Raw genomic sequence first — 20,186 nt, forward strand, 5'->3', positions numbered from 1 at the left:
GATATATTACAGATTTTCTACAGGAAAAGTGTCATACTGAACAGAATGTAGCATGAAATTTGATGATGCATAGACTTGATAACCCCACAAGAAAAAGTTTTCAGGCGATTTTAAACCCTGTTTGAGCATCACTCAATCAGAATAATCATACTACAACATCGGGGGGGGGGGGGGGGGGGGGGGGGGGGGGGGGGGTGTTTCACAAAGTTCGTAAGTCGAACTTAACTCTAAGTTAGACTTAAACATTATGGAGAGCCATTTGTAGCCTTAAAATATAATATACATGTACTTAAAAGCATAAATTGAAGTATTTTAGACTTTTCATAAATTCCACATCAAGAACATGAAATCTCCTTGATAATAGAAAATATGACTGATTTGAATCAACATTTTATGCCTTTAAAAATAACTTTTACAAAATATTTTCAAAGATGCTAACGGCTTTTTATAATTGTTAAGTCCAACTTAGGGTAAAGTTCGACTTAGGATCTTTGTGAAACACCCCCCTGTATTTAATACATCAGTACAACTATCAAACTGTCAGTGATAATATTTCACAATAAAAAATTTCTCTCCGCTAGTGCTAAGTATGGGTGCTCAGTGGCAATTATGGAACATCACTACCAGAGTTGTTTACAAAAGATGCACATTTCATGAAAATTTACTGTAGATGAAATGTTACATTCACATGATTACACATAATTCTTACAACATGATCTTTTTCCAAAAATGCAATATTTTCACACCAAATCTGGGCCCTGTTTTATAAAACTTGATATCAATAACAAGTTACATTACTATTGTTATAAGCTACTGAAATCATGGCATCTGATTGGCTGAGAGCAAATTTATCATAGAAATTTAGCATTTGTTATAGATAACAAGTTTTATGAAACAGGCCCCTGAGCAATCACACATCAAACCTGTCTACGTTCAAAAAGAAATGAACAAGCTGACAATCAATTATCAAAAAACAAATTATAGTGTCACTATTTTTTTCATGACAGCAAATTTCTCTGGTTTCACAACAAACGCTTTTTACTAAAAAAATATTGATTGATTATTTTTGTATTCACATGTGAGAATAGCACAATGACAGGTTTCTATTAAGTCACAGGGCATTCTATTATATGGGCCTTTCTTTTCAACCTGATTTCTATTTCAATCATATTTAGTGCAATATCTCTGCTGTGTTTCTAGCCATGGCAAATATGTCAAGCAAAGAGGTTTGCATATTTTCAGTGTAAAATTTCATATTTTTTTAGGTATCTCAGCAATGTAAGAAATGCTGTCTGAATTCTCAAAAACAGCCTGACAGCAGTGATTATAAAAAATGAAGCCATATTTAAAATCAGAAAGAGAATATGTCCCTTACAGGCAGGGTATTTTATAATTGACCAACATAGTTAACACTGCTGTAATGTATTTTCAATTCTACCGTCTATAGGTGAAGGCATTAAGAGAGCAATTTCATGCAGTTGGTGATGCATTTTGGGACATGGCTGTCAACACATTGAGACATTATGAGCAACAGATGGCAGTATACATAAATCTGAAGTAGTATCGGTAGAATACCCTGCCTTTCATATACCACTTCTTTTTTCTAAGGATTACATCCTGCTACATAAATAATTGAAAACATACATAGTTTGCTGAATAAAATCAAACCAATTTGAGATAAATCACTCTCAACAGTTTTGTGAAAACTTAAAAGAAATATAAAGAGTTGTAACATGTAACCTTAAAAAAAACATCTACCGTAAATAACGTTGTATAAACCGCCCTCGTGTATTAACCGCACCCCTCTTTTTCGCCCTTTTTTTTTTTGTGTGTAAGATCATTACGGTACTGTAAATTAAAAAACAGTAGGGACCTAGGATTTTTTTTTTTTTTTTTTTTGGTGTACCGTGTATAAACCGCACCCCCGACTTTGAAATTTTTTCGGCGGCAAAAAAGTGCGGTTTATACACTGTTATATACGGTACATAAAACTGGAATGTAGAAGAAATAGGTCCATATCTGGTGCATCTACACAGGAGGTACATGTACATGTACATCAACATGAACATTATCACCTCTAATTAAGGCAAAATATTCATGTAATAATGAAAAAGAATAGCAAAGAAAGGTCAGGGAATATTAGTAAGGTAAATAAGTTAATAAGATTTTTAATCAAATTAATTCGCCCTGTGTGAATTTTTTTTCTTCACTTACACAAGTATCATGAAGAAAAAACACAGAACCTGATTGAAAATACACCTACATACATGTCGATAGATTTTGCTTCTCTCTCTCTCTCTCTCTCTCCATTCCTCCCTCTCCATGCAATCTTCCTATCATGATTTTCTATCTAAAAGGCATATATGGATGGAATTGCAGTATTTCATGTAACACACCTTTGATAAAATATATAGATATAATTTGGCAGTTTGTATTTACAAAATAGGCATCTGGTGAAAAATAGGCACAAGAAATAAATTACTTTGGACATAGTGGACGGAATCACATAGAAATAACACATTATGAAGAAGCAATGATGCTCAAATTTACAATAGCATGATGCATTTGTAATACCGTGATATTGTTTTTATGTACAAAGTGTAAAATCACATTTGATAATGCCAGAATCATTTGCACATTATATTCTTTCTATTACACTACAAACATATAAGTTTGTGGAAAGACGAAAATAAATCTTTTAATTAATCCGTGATTTGTATTTAATAAAAGAGATATCATATGTGCGTAGAAAAGCAATCCAATATCTCAATTGCAATACCATGATTTGTGCTGACAAATTTCAAGAAATTCAACCCAAGTGACAGTGCATATTTCTATTATACACCAAGTGCAAATTTTTGTTATATGTATCTCATGATTTTCTTCGGGAAAAAAAGGCAGTCTGAAAATTCAAAACATATGTACAATCTTATGAAGTTTTTTCAAAACAAGAAATCAGGAAATTTACAGGCACTTGGACGGAAACACATGGTATTGAAAGTCTGCTATGAAAATTAGTTTTAAAAATGGAAATGCAGAAAGTGGACGGTTAGTGGTTCTACAAAAAATTATGAAAACTCACTTGGAGTGAGATACTTTGGTTGAAACAGGCATAAAAAGGATATATACATTATGACTGGTCAGGTGTAGGGTCTAGAGGGGGTATGGGTACAGTAATCGGTTCTGGTTGGGCGTCCCTGGGGGTTGTCGGGGGAGGGGGTAGCCCCTGATCCACCTCGGTGTTTGCAGGGGCGGTGACGGGTGAGCCACGCCCTCCTGAGGAGCTGGAGGGGGGTTTGTTGCCCCCCGATCCTGGTCTAGCCGAGGTGGGGCGGTTAGGTGGTCTTGATCCCGAGCTGGAGTGAGGGGGGACTGATATTGCGTTGGATTGGAGGGGGTTGTTGTCCAGCGGTTCAGGGGCTTGCCTTGATGGTGGCAGGCTACGCCGTCCCCTTGCACTGCTCACTCGAGGGGACTTGGCTCGCATACCGGTAGTCATCTGTAAATAAGGTAGGAGTTCATGAATAAAGTGGATGAAAATCCCCATGTACATACATGCATGAGTATAAAAAAGTCAAAATGATAGCTATGTGTAAAGTGATATATCATTAAATACTGCAAATAAGATCGTATGAATATAAACAACTGATTAAAAAATATTTAATATCAATCCTTGGTCTAATAAACAGCATTAATTCTTCTGTTTATCATTTAATTTAGTTTTCTTTTTATTCTTTGTATTCTATTATCACATTTTATCTGATAGTTATTTTTGTTTATATATTCACAAAAATCATATACTTTGATGACACTGATTTGGGGGATTACAGACACTGTCCAAATGTATAAAAACTAACAGTTGGTACCTCATTATTTACCTTTATTGATAAGAACTTCATAACTTCAGAAGTTATAAATTGTGATGTGTACATGCTAATTACAGATTAAGAACAATGTTAGCACATACAGTACATACATGCATGAAATAGTATAGTATTAATGACTGCTTTGAGAGAAATAGTTGTTTTATTACGCTCAAGGGAAGGTTAGAATTGTGCTATTCCCCGAGGCTTGCCGAGGGGAATAGCCCAATTGTAACCTTCCCGAGAGCGTATGAAAACAACTATTTCTCGAATATTAAAGCAGTCATTAATACTTTTATATGCCGAAAAAAAATAGACTAAAAAATAAAAAATAAAAAATAATTTACATTTTTGTCGAAGACGGGATTCGAACTCTTGCGTACAACAAGAGGTGTATCGAAAACCAACGCTTAGACCACTCGGCTATCGCGCGCCGTTAACATGCTTGGCAGTTTTCTCCAATATATACATTAAAATGGATTGAAAACGGCTCCGCGTGAGGGATGCTTCGCAAAAGCTCCATGAAACGGACCCTTCTTTTACTTTTGCAATGCATATTGGCACGAACTTAGATCAAGATCTATCGGCAGATGTTGTTTTTTTGTTTTTGAGAGTTAATTTTCGTCTTCATGTCAACAATGCAAGATAAAATTGTCGGTAAGATCGATCGAGATTCAATTGTATTGAAATTGCCGACCAATTTTTCGCACACGTATGGTATCCTCCATCGCTCAAACCATTTTTAACATGTAAACCTATGGGGTAACCATGGAGACTGACCTATTTTTTTAATAACCATGGTTATTAAAAATATTGAAATGTTTTAAGCATGGTTACCGGGAATTTTACAGGAACAGTTGAAGTTTATGAATGCAATTCGACCAATCAGATGGCTGGATTTCTTAAGTGAGGTATATAAAGTATTATAGATTTCATGATAGTATTGTCTTGTTTGCCAAAGTAGAAGTTTGTATTCAGACTTGTTCTATACTTAAACATGCAAGTTACAAGTTTCAAGGCTTCCATTCCTCTACATTCAAGCCAGAGTAATGATGACAATATCTAACCTTTGGTTGTGTAAGGGTTGGTAATCTCTCAGTCATGTGACCGGTATCTAGCCGAGCCTTGTATATATGACCGTCTTGACCCTGTATGTCTGCTTCAACCCTGCAATCAAAAATAAAACAAAAAAAATCATTTAGTGAGTGCTCAGTAATCCTGCATGAAAGAAAACAAAATCAATTCATGTACTAGAAACTCTTCCATCCTGCATGAAAAAAGTAGATTTTATAATTCAAAGAAAATGATTCTGAAAGAAAAAACCGTTTCAAAATTTACGGGAGAAAAAAACACACATCATGTACACAGTCTAAAAATAGTCTTAAAATAGTGAAAAAATAGTGAAAAAAAAAAACACATAAAAATATGTTTTTTTGACTATTTTCAATTCAGAATGTATTTTTCATCCATCACGCGTTCGAAATCATTAACCTAAAATGTGTTTTTTTGTAGAGTTTTCAAAAGAAAATAGAAGAAAAATAATGTGGTTTTCTGGAAAATACCATAAAAATATAGTGTTTAAAATGACGTAAACAATTTACATGTGCTTCATATGATTATTTGTATTTGTGAATAGTATTTCCTTACTATAGCACCTTGACTCATCCTTAGTTTGATTCACTTACACCAAAAGATCTGATAAAAAGCCTTTCTGCAGTAAATAGGTGTTGCATGAATCAAACTTCAGGTTCAACATTATGGAAGAATCTCTTGGTATACTTCCTTGTTCAAAAACAGATTTTGACAAACATTAAAATGGCTTCGTTTTAGCCTCATAATGCGCACGGTGGTAGGAAACTGCCTTTTTGCTTACCTTCCATTGACTACTGGAGTTATATCTTCAGTTGTTGTGACCATGCTGTTCCTGTTGGTATTAACAAGGTGAAGAAATAAGACATTCATTCTTAGCTACTAGAATCTTGGGAGGAAAAAAAACTTAAAAGTTTTCTTCTGCATGTTACTGATGAAACAACATGCAAGTCTTCTTAACTTGATTTGTAAAGTTATACCAGTGAAAAACAAATTTCAGAATGGAAAATATATACTTCATTTCTAATTTTATAAGTCGTGAATTACGTCACCACTATTTGTGAAATAAGTCTTGTTAATGTGCAATGTAGATTACGAGATTCAACGTGTGGCTTGCAACAAACTCTTCTTGCTTATAAATCGAGAGGGGATTTACTTCAATCCAAAATGAGTTGTTATGTATAGGAAAATCATATAAATTTATATATTTCATATGCTTAACTATTAAGATACCTCATAGAGTGAGCAAAGATCTCAGTCACAACCAAAAACTTTCAGATTACATGCTTTCAACAAGAAAAACAACTCACATTTTAAATCTTGTCAGGAATACTAATGAGTAGACATATTCAATTTTCATAATATATCTTCCATGTCCTCCCATGAAATAATTTATTTCTCATGCTGCATCCCTCATCAAATTCATCTAAGAATCAATTACACAAAAGGAAAAACAGTGAAACCTGTCTATTATAAGTCCACCTAAAGGAAACAGAAAAAGAGGCCACTATAGACAGGTGGCCTTTCTAGACAGGTTCTTCCACACACGTTTCCTCCTTGAGGGATCAATATAGGTCAATATCGGTGACCACTATAGACAGGTGGCCATTATATAGAGGTGGCCACTAAGACAGGTGGCCATTATATAGAGGTGGCCACTGCATGGGACAGGTGTTGTGGCGTGCGCCTGTAATCCAGCTAACAGTGAAAGTTACAAACTGATTCAGCCGAGGACGTAAGTTCGAAAATGAGTCACGTCTTTTGGATGGTGACGTTATAAAGGTCGGCTCCCAGACGTAAATAATCATATCTGATTGATACACGTTTGTAAAAACCCAATACACACACACAGGTTTGACTGTAAGAGATAAGTGGCTTACGTTGTCTGAGCGACTCTGGTGATTCTCCGGTGAGGGAAGGTCATTGTATGGCTTCCCCCGCAGCTACGGCTGGCTACAAAGTAGTCTGGGACATCCTGGTAGTTACCACTGTAATTCATGAGAGATAGAAAATACTAGATTAGATTTGCAGAAAAAAAAAATATTAAAGGCATCGTTTAACAATGTTGAATCTGAAATGCATGGCCCTATGTGTTATCAGTGTCTGTGATATGTTATAATTTTGAAGCCCTTAAAAATTGTGCTTCAAAATGATCATGAAGTGCCTCAAAAGGTAAAAATCTTTGAGTGACTGGTTTCACCATACTCATTTTCCCCAATAGACTGTAGTGTTATAAAAAAAAGGAATTCTGAAATTTCAAATCCAATCATAAATATCTTGAAAATCAGCCAGGCTTGTTAAAGTCTTGGAATTCCTGACTGACCTAAAGGTTTATAATTATCATTGCAGCATGAGCTAAATCCAGGATTTTGTTTCAGAATCTGAGGCAATGTTATAGACACTTTAATTCAGACTGATGAGCCAAAAACCTTACACAGCATTTAGTTTGCATCCTACATTGGCAATGAAAACAGAAAAGTTTCACAGAATTCATGCTTCCCTTTCGACAGTTTGAATCTCATCATTCAAAAGCTGAAAAATTATTCATGAAAAACTAAAAGGCACCGTGTAATTGTTTGGAAAGTTAGTCCAAGTTTTCTGTAAGGGGTATCTTCATTGGTAACTTAACATATACATTGGATGATGAAAATATTTTAAGATAAATAAGAGTCCAATTATTTTCTAGTATTTGTCTAGAAATGGATTCTATGTTGATTTTTTTCGTATAACTGAAAGTTTAAAAAAAACACTTCGACCTATCAGACACTCTCCTTTCATATGCATATTTTAATAAAAATAAAGTATAACCAAATGGGCAGAAAATGTGTTCAATTTTTTGTCTATTGATAATCTGGTAGATTTTCAAGAAGCCGAAATTGAATATATGTTTTCTCCTAACAATTTGAGTCTCAAACTAAATTTAGATTCCCTTATGACCTTCATCATTCAGTGATTACATAATCGTGTCTGTTGAGATCACTAATGATGCCAGAAATTGACTCTAATTGGGACATGCATTGTGCTTTTGCAGATATGAAGTGAAGGTTGTGATATATGTGATGTGACTAGTATAATGACTATCATATGTTCAGGAATAAGTACAACTGACGTTCTACATGTATGAAGAAAATGAATGATGGAAAATTGGAAATACTGCTATAATTCCCTTTTTCCCACATAAATGGTATCTAACATATGTAAATGGATATGTTTACAGTAGCTATATATGTAATGTACATGTAGGATCGATTCTAAAATGGATTCTAAAATGGATGCTACATATTGGAACTGTCTATAAGATTACAGAGTGAAGGGAAACGATCTCATCTATTAATATACAAGTATAGCTAAACTCATTATCAAAAGGTGGATGTGATGATAAATTATTTTAAAATATCACACAAGTATGCAAATCACCAAGTTTTAAAAACTTTGTCTCCTGACAGCTATAATCTATCACACGTATGCAAATACTTCCTGCGCATGCATTAAAAGAGATGAATGGCACACTAACATGCACCCCACATCATAAAACTGAACTTCCTTCTTCTTTTTTTCTACTTTGTATCTTCTATTCCAAAAAATTTGATAGACAACATATACAGTCAATTTAACATAACGGGGTATCTACATCTATATACTATATAGGATCATTATTTATTTTAATTTTTTGTTCTTCACAGATAGAATCTATCATCTACAAGTATATAATGTAGCAGCTACATGTATTATATGTTTATGTGTAAAAATGAATTCTACAACTACCGGTAGATGTTCAAATCGGATACGCAAACTGCTTGGATGGCACAGAATAGTTCTACATGTATTTTCACTTTACATTTCTTTTTTAAACCAAGATGCACCCAAACTGCAAATCATCCAATTTCATTCTATAAACTGTAAAAACAATAAAAAGTCCATGCAATTATTTTAAAGAGATGTGTATCATATACAACAAACAGATTGCTTTGTGTAATGAAGATGAATAAGGAACAACACACTATTGCAGTTCTGTTCACCATTATGCTTTAAAAAAATAAGAGGAAATCTAAAATTCTTTAACAACACACACACACAAAATCCTACTCATCCCAAAATCACCATTGTGCATCCTTGCAATCACGAATGATCATTTGTCACTTCATTATGCTTCAAAATACATGTACTGTATAAAAGCTAAATATCATTATTATTATTACTGTACATGTACAATGGCTGACAATGGACATGAGAATATTGTGCTGTGCTTGAACAAAAAATCCATATGGATAGAAAAATATCAGAGATTGCTCCAACCTACATGAATTAAAACAAAACAAAAAAATTGATAGGAATGAGCAATAAAAATAGAGCTTTATAAGACTGAGATAGCATGCAAGATGAATAAGGCAAGCACACCAAAGTTGCATTTGGCTTTCACACATAAAACCACTTACCGCCATCTTGGAACAAAATATACATCCATGCGAAGAAAGATAAAATATGTTCAGAACAAAATAATATAAGTTAGGAAAAACAAAAGCCATGAAGTCAATACGTGCAGGACTATGGGATACTCATATCATTTCATTTATGTGATTGATGCTTTGCAGTGTCAAACTATGCATATTTTAGTTTAGCTTCAAAAGCTTTTCCACAGCAAATCTTGTTATCAAAACATTATTTCATAACATATTATGAATATTTTATAAGCATGATTACATTAACATATTAAAACAATGTTATTTGCATGTTATATGTTTTATTTGTATATGGCGCTATTGATGATTATGAATTGCAATTGTATACTTGTCACTTTTTTAATTCTTTTCTTTAGTCTCTTGAAAAAATGCAATATTAATAAACCTGTAAATTAAGTATCTAGCATCATACAAAAGAATGAAAATGCAAAGAATGTTAAGTACTATGATTTAAGAAAAACTTAAGTTTGGGTACAAAGGTGGGATATCTTACTATGCTACGAAACGTAATGTAAGATCTAACACTATATGAATATCACAACATGATTAGATGAATATGATTAAATATCTGCTGTATGGGCACAGTCCTAAGGAATTAAAGCACTGCAAACACACCATGGTTATCACTCAATCTCTGGGTGGAGCACGCAAGCTACCTTTGGGCGTTGGCACTAGACCCCCGGAGGAAATCAGTCATCTGACGTGTGTGTCTTAACCGCATCAACTCCCCAGGGATGAGGGACTGGGTGCCCTCAATCAGGGGCAGGTCATCCCCAGGGGGGAAGGACATGGCCATTCTATATGAGGGCATCAGGGATTGGGCAAGGGGGATGTTTCGGTTTTGGAGTGTGAGTAGAGATTGGTGATAATGAAATGGGGAATGGAGAGTTGCATGCAGTAGTTTGAAATGAAAGAATGTAATATCCATGCAGCATGCAAAACAATAGGAGAGAAAACATGAAGGAGCATGCAATTAATATGAAAAGTTCCAATGAAAAATGATATCAACCACCAATGATGACACACATGCATGTTCGATATAGAATATAATGAATATGAATAGATAAAGATGGAAGAAGTTATAAAGAAAACAAGCCCCCGTTCATGAAAACAAGCCCCTGTTCATGACAACTTTGCTTTCCAGATTTAAGCGTCTCAACTTTCTATTATACATTGTTCAAATAAATTCAGATTTCTGCATTTTTTATTTTTACCTTATAGATGTGTTCACATCTAAGTAAGATGACCTAAAGTTAGGATAAAAATCGCTTCTCCCCAAATTTACAAATCTCTGATCTAATTTTACTTGTGAAGGCCCACCTATTCACTGTTGTGTAGTCATCTACATGCCAAGTTTTGTTGTTGTTGTTTGTTTTCTACACACCTGTAGTTATCATTGTATCCATATCTACTAAAGATAACCCATATCAGGAACTCCTTCTGACCCTTCCCTGAAGTAAAATTATGAACAATTTCACTAGCATAGACCCATCCATTCACTATTTTGAAGTTACAACATATGTATGCTGAGTTTTTGTCAAAGCACAGGTAGTTATCAATATGTCCACATCTTCAAAAGATAACCTCTACAATACAATTCTTGCCTTTTTCACTAGTGTAGACCCACCTACTGACTATATTGTAGTCATACACTGGGTTGGTTATTTGTATGTTTTTTTAACTATATGCAGTCAAATGTACAAATGGGTCCACATCTAAAGAAGATAATCCCTATTTGAGAGAAATCTTAAATCCTGCATATAGCAGGGCTCGATACTAACAGGTTCTTGTTACATGCTACATTTAGGTATCATATTTCAAATCTTGACCCCTAATTTTTGAAACATTATTAGAAGGGGGGGGGGGGGGGGGAATGTGTACAGACCTTATAATTTGCGATCCGTACTCCTCCCTGAAAATAAATTATTATAGATCCCTGCCTACAGTACATTAGTGCATTCTTTAATAATTCAATCTGAAAATTTTCCAACATCGCCTTTCCAATTTCCAATTTTTTAATTCAATAGACCCACCTATCCACTATCTTGTAGCCATATGAGGGCAGGTCTTGGAGATTCCTTACTGTAACTGGTGGCATGTTGGTGCCCTGTTTGGCCTGGCCCTGTGGCCCTAGAACCTCTAGCGTGTGCCTGTGAGGGATGGCACCCCGATCATAGTGCACCAGGTAGGCAAGGATATCGTGCCTGCGCCGTCGGGCCAGCTCCTGCCTGAACAGGGCCCGCTCGTAGTGCTGCACGTTTTTATCCGGCCTTATGCTGGGTTAGTGAAGGAGAGAAGCGAGGAGGAGGAGGGAGATAGAGTGTGTGTGCGTGAAAGAGAATGTGGAAGAGAGAGAAAGAGAGAGAGAGAGAGAGAGAGAGAGAGAGAGAGAGAGAGAGAGAGAGAGAGAGAGAGAGAGAGAGAGAGAGAGAAAGAGAGAGAGAGAGAGAAAAAGAGATAGAGAGATAGAGAGAAAGAGAGAAAGAGAGAAAGAGAGAGAGAGAGAAAGAGAGAGATAGAGAGATAGAGAGAAAGAGAAAGGAGCATGAATAAAGTGAGAGAAAAGTAAGAAAATGAAAGATGAAAGCAGTGAGAAAGAGTGAAAAATAGAATGCGAATGGAATGGACAGGTAGGAAGAGAAAGATAGAAAGAGAGAGGGAGAGATAGGGAGAAAGAGAGAGATAGAGAAAGAGAGAGAGAGAGGGAGAAAGGGGGAGAAAGAGACAGACAGACAGATAGCAGTAAGGAATAAGAGTGATGCGTGCATGTACTATATATCAACAAAAGAAACTAATTACAACACGTACAGGGTGAAATTAGATCGTGATAGATGAAGGAGAGGCTATAATGTAAGATTTAAAGTGAGTTGAGTACAAGCAGTAGTAAATGTGACGTTTAGGACGATAGGAAAGTTTGGGAATAGTTATGGTAATTTCACAGTATACATTTCACATGGGACATAAACGCATTCTAGGAAAAGATGAAATATGAGAAATGGAAAATGAATATGATATAATAGATACATGTAAACAGAGAGACAGCAAGGAGGAATTAAGCAAGGTTAAAGAAAGAAATAACGAGGGAAATGTGATAGAGCCCACAATTTCACAGAAAAGAAATGAATTACAAATGCGCATGCAGGTGTTTGATTTTCCCTCTCACAAAAGCACTGCTAGTAGATGATGAAATATTTTTAAAATATTTCTCCAGCACCATGAAAACCTTTTTTCTATAAAGCATTTACAATTTGATGTAATTTGCATGCTATTGAAATGTTGATTTACTCACTTTTTCTGTGCAGCTCTGATCTGCTCAAGTTCAAAGGTCGTGTACGGCCTTCCAGTTCGGTTGCTTGGTAAACCCTTACTCTCTGGTAATGATGCAATGGGCCTGGATGGATAACAATATGGGAAAAATGAGTCACCAGTCTTTACTGTATGGGGCATCAATTGTCACATTCTATATCCAAGAAATATTGAACATGAGTTAGGAATTCTAAACTGTCTCATACATTGTATGTTCCAGACTGATAACAGCAGTATTGAATATCTTTACAAAGTTTGGAAGCAAAGTGTCAATTTTAGATCTTTTTTAATCAACAATAAATTGCTCCTCCTGCAAAAATCATTACAGATACTTTCTCCCATTCATACCCTTTTTTTTTAAAGATAACCTAGTGAATTCACCACTGATAACAAACTTTGCAACTTTTCCATAAATGTTTAGATAAGAAAAACTAACGTGACTATTCTAAGCAACGCTGCAAAAAAACAGGGTGTCCCATTAAAGAATTATAGAATAATGGTAAGGATTTTTTTAGATAACCTAGTGAACTCACAACTGATGACAACTGATAACAAACTTTGCAACTTTTCCATAAATGTTTAGATAAGAAAAACTAACATGAATATTCTAAGCAACTCTGCAAAAAACATGGTGTCCCATTAAAGAATTATAGAATAATGGTAAGAATTTTTCAAATGAGAAGAAGATTTTACCCCATCTAATTGCTACATATATTTATGATTTTTTTTATTAGAACATTCAGTAGAGGATCTAACTTGTCTGCACTGTCTGACAAACCCTGGCTGCCAAATGTATACTTACGCTTGAGGGGACATGTCCAACGGCCTGTCACAAGATATACAGTGGAACTTCTGCAGAGGCCTAGAAAAAAAAACAGAGTGATAGTTTTTTCTTAATATATAAAGACAAAAAAAAAAAAATCCATTTCTTTCACCCTGATAGCTACAAAACAGACACAATTGCTGGGAAATGATGAGATTAGAAAGACAAGTAGGAAAAAAGAATAGTTAGAAGAGGAGGAGGAGGAGGAGGAGGAGGAGGAGGAAGAAGAAGAGGAAGAGGAGGAGGAGGATGAAGAGGAAGAGAAAAGGGAAGAGGAAGAGGAAGAGGAAGAGGAAGAGAAAAAGGAAGAGGAAGAGGAAGAGGAAGAGGAAGAGGAAGAGGTAGAGGAAGAGGAAGAGGAAGAGGTAGAGGAAGAGGAAGAGGAAGAGGAAGAGGAAGAGGAAGAAGAAGAAGGAGAAGAGGAAGAAGAGGAAGAAGAAGAAGAATAAGAATAAGAAGAAGAATAAGAAGAAGAAGAAAAGGAAGAAGAAGAAGAAGAAGAAGAAGAAGAAGAAGAAGAAGAAGAAGAAGAAGACACCAAGGACGAGGGTAAAGTGGAAGCACAAGAAAACAGAAACGTTAAACAAATGAAGGAGAGAAAGAATTAGAAGGAGAAGATTGATCCACAAATTGAGATCAAGAACAATAAATAACAATAAGATGAGTAGCAGAGAGAGAAAGATAGAGAGAGTGAGGGAGAGAGAGAGAGAGAGAGAGAGAGATTACAAGAACATAGAACAAGAAAAAAAAAAGTGAAGCAAGACATGAGCATGAGGAAATAAAAACTCACTTCCTGAAACCTGCTGCATCTTCTCCAGTCTCGACCTCTTTCTTGACATATTTTGAGCTGACCGTTTTGATGCGGTTATCAAGGTATGACTTGAGTGGGTCAAGCTCCATGCGGTCAAGCTTGTTATCAATGTCCAGTTTCAATCCACCAACAGCAGAATCCCAGGCAGTTTTCTGGAGTAGGAATAAGGGGTATGCCACATAATTTGAGTGAGATATTACTCACCCTGTTCACATGATAAAAACGATAAAAATGAGCCACGTCACAGCATATAAACATGTACAATCATGTAAAGGTAGGTAGCTAAATATTGTTGGATATAATGCCTGTTCTTGGAATAAGAAATGATTAATCAGGTTTGCAAGTGAACTCAAAGAACTTACTGGCATAAACATGAACAAATCTTGATAATAACAAAAAAGTTGCACAACATCAATTAAAAATAACTAAAAATATGGCAATTTCTTTTAACTATTTACTTACATGACCAGTTAATTTATCTGTGACACAATATCAATCACAATATCATAATAAACACTGAAAATGTTCTTGTAATTTGTACTTACATGGCCGCTTAATTTGTCCATGACATCGTTAAGATTCCTGGAAAGCTCATCAACAGCGCCGTCAAAGTGAGACCGGCTCACCTTGTTATCCAATGCATGCTTGTCTGCTTTCTGTGAACAATGATAGCCATGACATATTATAATTAATTATGCGGTGTAGTTTTGAATTAAATAAATACTGAAACATATATATAACTACGCCTTGAGCATTCGATTGTCAAGTGGATTTGGCGCCTTACAATCTGATGTATTATTATTAAATGATACATAGATAAAGATATGAATGGTTGAATATGGAGGCAATTTTTTAAGTGGTGGTCCGTCTTATGGGGGCTCAAGTATCTGTGTTTCTTGAAGATACTTACAGCCTTTGACAGCAAACAAATTTAAATCAAAATATGCATATGAAAGGCAAAACAATGTCTTCATTGTGAAATGGTGGCTACACTTAAGGCTAATAAAACCTCTATGGTAAACCCATTCAGCAACTCTTTATTAGATAATAGAGAACTTATGGAGAGATAGAACAATTGCAAGTAAAACATGACCACAGCAAGAAGTCATGAATTTGCATTTCTTGCAGAAATGTAGAAAAGAATGAAAATTTGCAGCTGCAAGTATCACTCAATCAAGAATGACAGATAAAAACGTTCGCAAATACTTTAGAAGATCAACTCAGGGACAATTTCAATACCCTGTTGAATATCCCATACAAATCATGTTCACATCATGTAATATGTCATTGTATTGTTCACACCTTTCAAAAAATACAATGGACAAGGATACTGAAACACTGTAAGTTGACTTCTCAAGCAATCATGTTAGATAAATATTTGAAAGGAATCTTACCACATCAATCTCCATAATGACATGCTCCTTGTCAGCCTTGTTTTCTTGCAGACGATCAACGAATGTGTAAAGAGCCTGGAACAAGATAAAGAGTGGAAGTCATACATCAATGACTAGGATATGCAGATTAATTGAATAACAAGCATTAAGGGAATGTGTATAAAAGATTTTATATATACACCCACATATACCTATGCCAGCTATCAAATTGAGTCTCTTATTTTACAGGAATATTTCTAATATCACTGATGATGACTGAAACTATTGCCTGTACATTGATAGAGAAATAATACTTCATTTCAATGTGTCAATAAATAATTGAGTTTTGTATTGCTTTGAAGGATCGGAAACAATATAGAGTAAGATGGAGAATAGTACCAAGAACCCCCCCCCCCCCCCAGGAGGAGACAAATGTGTAGATGGTGATGATGCTTTCATAGAACTCTAATATGTTAATAGAATAATTGTTTTTAACTTTGAACCAAGGTTCTTGCCTTATTATAAATATTATGTTATATAATTCTTTATCTTTTTATTTAGTGTAAAATACCAAAGCTTTGTATTTAATCACAGAACATATTTTAGCCTAGATGTAGAATAGCTTGTAGCTCAAGTATGTATTCAATAGTCATTCATATTTATTCATTACATTCTCATTCATTGTTGTGATACTTTTTTGTGCTAGTGGTACCAGACATGATTAGCATTTACAGGTAATACTTTTTTTCTGGTCCCATTTATTCTTTCAATGTTAAACATTCACATTTGACTGTTATATTGATGTACTTTACGTTTGGATAATGAAACTTCAAACTCAAAATTCAAAACATGTACTTTGGGGGTACTTACATCGATATGTTTCTGTTTGACGTTGTGCTCATCCACCAGATGTACGTAGGATGTATTGAGTTTATCCACCTCTGCCTGGAGCTGGAAGAGGGCATCCTGTAGCTTCTCAAGGCCTTCGCTATCCTGTAATAAGACATCGGGTGATAAAAACACAATCAACCTAGTGTGAATGCACATCCCTTCAAAGCAAATACAACACACTTAACCCAATGTGTGAAAATTTAGTATCGAGTCCCATTTAGACATTTAAGATATCGGTTGATAAAAACAGAATCAGTAAAATGGCGTGCCAATTGTGAATGCACCTCCCTTCAAAGTAAATAAACACACTTAACCCAATGTGTGAAAATTTAGTATTGTGTCCCATTTAGACATTTGGTGAATATTGAATGTACCTACATCATGTACACGTTTTGCATATTTTCTGGTGTGCGTTGAAGTAGGAAACTTTAAAAACGTAGCATTAAATCAATATCTAAGAAATCTACTAGCTGAAATGGTTTTCATGGTAAAAAACACCATAATGAAAAGTCTTATTCCCATCATCGATGAATTAAGGTCCATTCTTAAAATTTGACAAGATACATACTTTTAAAGAAATTTAAATTATTTCTTTCGTTCAGATTATACAATTAAGCTGCTATATTCTTTTTTAATTTGACAATGAGCGTGTATTGAAGATTTTTTAATTTTTTTTTTTTAAAGTGAATTTAAAAGCTACAGACACTGAACAAATTCACTGACTTTATGAATAAAAGAATATCATAAGAAGTGGTGGGTGGTAGCTTGAATACTGTTATGTTAAACTGAAAAAAGCGTTCGAAAAACACTTAATGCTGAATTTTGGACAAAATTGAGAAATTCAATGAAGTTATACAACAGGCTTACAAAATATAACGTAACAATTCTGGGACGGTATTCTGAAAACAATGTTATTTCATGTTAGTAAAACGATGTGAATTGTCGTTATGAATCAAAATTAGGACATGTTATTGGTAAACGTCTGAATAAAGCTGGCTGTGTTCATGTATAGTTAAAGAGATATCTACGCAATATAGACAATGGTGTTAGTGTCGCATATTTGTAGTTTGCTATGACAATGAACATCATTTTCCATAAAAGATGAAGAGTTTCAGTAAACGGTATACACCACAAACTTTTTAAAAAATCATTAAAAATGGAACAAAATTGTCTACAAGATCAATAAGCTTGGGTTAATCAATAAAACAAGGGAAAATTGCAACATACTGATACCATATCTACACAACAGTGCATAATACCAGTACCTTGAATACCACAAAAACCCAGTGATATTGTAGTAAAATCATACCAAAATCAAATAAAACAAGAAAACAAAAGACACTGGTGTATACATTTTTTACCCAAAGAGTGCTAGAATTGAAAGGTTGCACAATAACACAGGCATTGGAATACATTTGCTAATACAAAAATGCATAAAAATAAATAATAAAGAAGAAAAATTAAATCCAATAGACTTGCAAAATCATATTCATTATTTGTAAAAAAGGAATTTAGCACTGACTGTATTAAATCGAATTATCTCAAGCTTTGCACAAAAATACCTGAAAGACGTGTACGATTTCAAAACATATCTCTTGGTTTGTGAAAAAGTACATGGACGACTATTCAATACTGGTTCAGTTTCATGGTTTGGAGTGCGCGCACACTGGAAAAAGGTGAATATGCATTTAAATGTGCAAAGGCTATTGTGCAAGCAACCCTACCAAAATGCCTGGGTATGGACAAAATAGGTATTTTCTCTGTCTTTTAATTGCAGGTTATTACATAACCATAATGATATAAAGGCCGAAATTGAGGTAATAGGTTTCATAAAATTGATAACAATAATACTGCATGGCTTTGACAAGGGCTGAAATTGCACTCGATGTGACAATATTTCACTTGTTGTTGTGCCAACTCGTGAAATATGTTCATCAGCTTGTGCCATATCTCCTTGTATTCCACTTGAGGCCAATGTTATATAAGAATAATGTTATATAAGTATCAATATTATAATGTTATATAAGTATTAATGTTATAATGTTATAATGTTATAATGTTAATGTTATAATGTTATATAAATGTAAGTATAATGTTATATAAGTATTAAAAGAATAATTGTAGAAATAATAAGTATCCATTGAAAGTGAGCTATGCAGTAGATCAGATTTTCAATTAAAGAGAAGAGGAGTAACAGTCGTACCACAGACGATGTCATGAGCAACGTTTCTTTGGCCTTTGGCAGTGACTTGACCGACTTGACCTTTCGAGTTTGGACCTTTGTCGGAGACTTTGTCATGCCCTCCAAATCCCTAAACTTCTCCTTTAGACTCTTTTCCAGGCTGCTGACCCTACCACCTATATCCTTTATCTGTGTTTTGACACTGCTAGACAGCTCCTGGTGACTGGTCTTTATCCTACTCTCTAATTCATCCAGCAACTATTGTTTAGGGCAATGGGTGTGAACGGTGTCATGGATTGTGCGTCAATGCACAGATCAATAAGTATGTCGGGATGACAGAGTTCAATTGTTACATTGAAATCGGAGGAAATAAATAATGGTAAAGGATTGAGAGCAGGTGAAAGAAATGTGTAATTAGAGGGTAGGTCATTTTGATAGGAAAAAGGATAGATTCACAAGGACAGATTCATAAGATTATCAGGAAATTAATGAGCACGAATGACGACAGTATGTTGGGGGATTTTGAAAGGCAGGATGTTAGAGGTGAAGGAAATATGTTGTGAGGTTTCAAAAGGTAGGATATCAAAGTAGAATGCAATAAATGGTTTCAAGGAAATTAAGAGGCAGATATTTCATGAGTGGAATTAGGTCATGAAAGTGAGATGGGAAAGCATTTAAATATAAGATGACATAAAGGAAGGAGAGAGAGAGGAGAAAAGAGAATGAAAATGAGAATGAATTGTTAGTGATATAGAAGATTTAGTATCATAGCCATAGATTCAAATACAGCAATAAGCATTTGTTTTTAAGGTTTACACACAATGTATGAGAGTCTGATAGAATCTTCTATTACACACTGTAAATGAAAACCGTTACTGTAAATATAAATGTTTTTCAAGATAAAATGCTAAAACCACAAATATTGTTAATATGGAATTGAATTTTCTAAACTGAAAAACATGTATATGTAAGGCAGAACATGAAACTAATGTGAATTACATTTGTAATGAGAACAGATGATTGGGATAATATTGTACTACTGATTTACAAATGATATGAAATACACAAATATTTGAAATTAGGAATTACTAGAGATACTTGTTTCAGAATAAGCATATCTTGAACCTGGAATCCACTTAATTTTCTTGTCCAGAAGCATTGACATTTTATTCTTTGTAGTTTTAATTTTTGTCAGAAAGTGCATTTAAAATGAAAGGAAGTCAGAAGACGTAATCACACAAAACCAAATCTTCCCCCTTTGGTGGTGATGTGCAAGAATCTACTATAGAGGGCTGCAGAAGAGCTGATTTGTTTAAATCAAATAGATACAACTAATATAGAAAGGTCCCATCTTGTGCCTGTGCATCTCATAACAATTAAAAAAAGTG

General features: G+C 34.6%; 1 protein-coding gene across 5 annotated transcripts in view; it reads right to left on the reverse strand.

Moving 5' to 3' along the window:
- Window positions 1–2,411: 2,411 nt before the first annotated feature.
- The window catches only part of LOC755388 (uncharacterized protein C16orf96 homolog), a 31,561-nt gene continuing 13,786 nt past the window's right edge, over window positions 2,412–20,186 (reverse strand). Inside the window, exons 8-19 of one of the 5 annotated variants that reach the window (XM_030984643.1) lie at window positions 16,596–16,718; window positions 15,747–15,821; window positions 14,898–15,008; window positions 14,332–14,504; window positions 13,521–13,580; window positions 12,702–12,803; window positions 10,069–10,209; window positions 9,389–9,394; window positions 6,833–6,940; window positions 5,737–5,787; window positions 4,931–5,030; window positions 2,412–3,499 (exon numbers count right to left, since the gene is read on the reverse strand). In XM_030984643.1, coding sequence (XP_030840503.1) covers window positions 3,131–3,499; window positions 4,931–5,030; window positions 5,737–5,787; window positions 6,833–6,940; window positions 9,389–9,394; window positions 10,069–10,209; window positions 12,702–12,803; window positions 13,521–13,580; window positions 14,332–14,504; window positions 14,898–15,008; window positions 15,747–15,821; window positions 16,596–16,718 — 1,419 coding nt within the window. In that variant the 3' untranslated portion in view covers window positions 2,412–3,130. Of the gene's footprint in view, window positions 3,500–4,930; window positions 5,031–5,736; window positions 5,788–6,832; window positions 6,941–9,388; window positions 9,395–10,068; window positions 10,210–11,445; window positions 11,689–12,701; window positions 12,804–13,520; window positions 13,581–14,331; window positions 14,505–14,897; window positions 15,009–15,746; window positions 15,822–16,595; window positions 16,719–20,186 lie in introns of all 5 variants that reach the window. The other 4 variants (XM_030984642.1, XM_030984644.1, XM_030984645.1 and 1 more) reach the window with 4 other exon arrangements.

This window comes from Strongylocentrotus purpuratus, unplaced genomic scaffold (assembly GCF_000002235.5).
Source record: "Strongylocentrotus purpuratus isolate Spur 01 unplaced genomic scaffold, Spur_5.0 spur5_scaffold_14, whole genome shotgun sequence".
Classification (NCBI taxonomy): domain Eukaryota; kingdom Metazoa; phylum Echinodermata; class Echinoidea; order Camarodonta; family Strongylocentrotidae; genus Strongylocentrotus; species Strongylocentrotus purpuratus.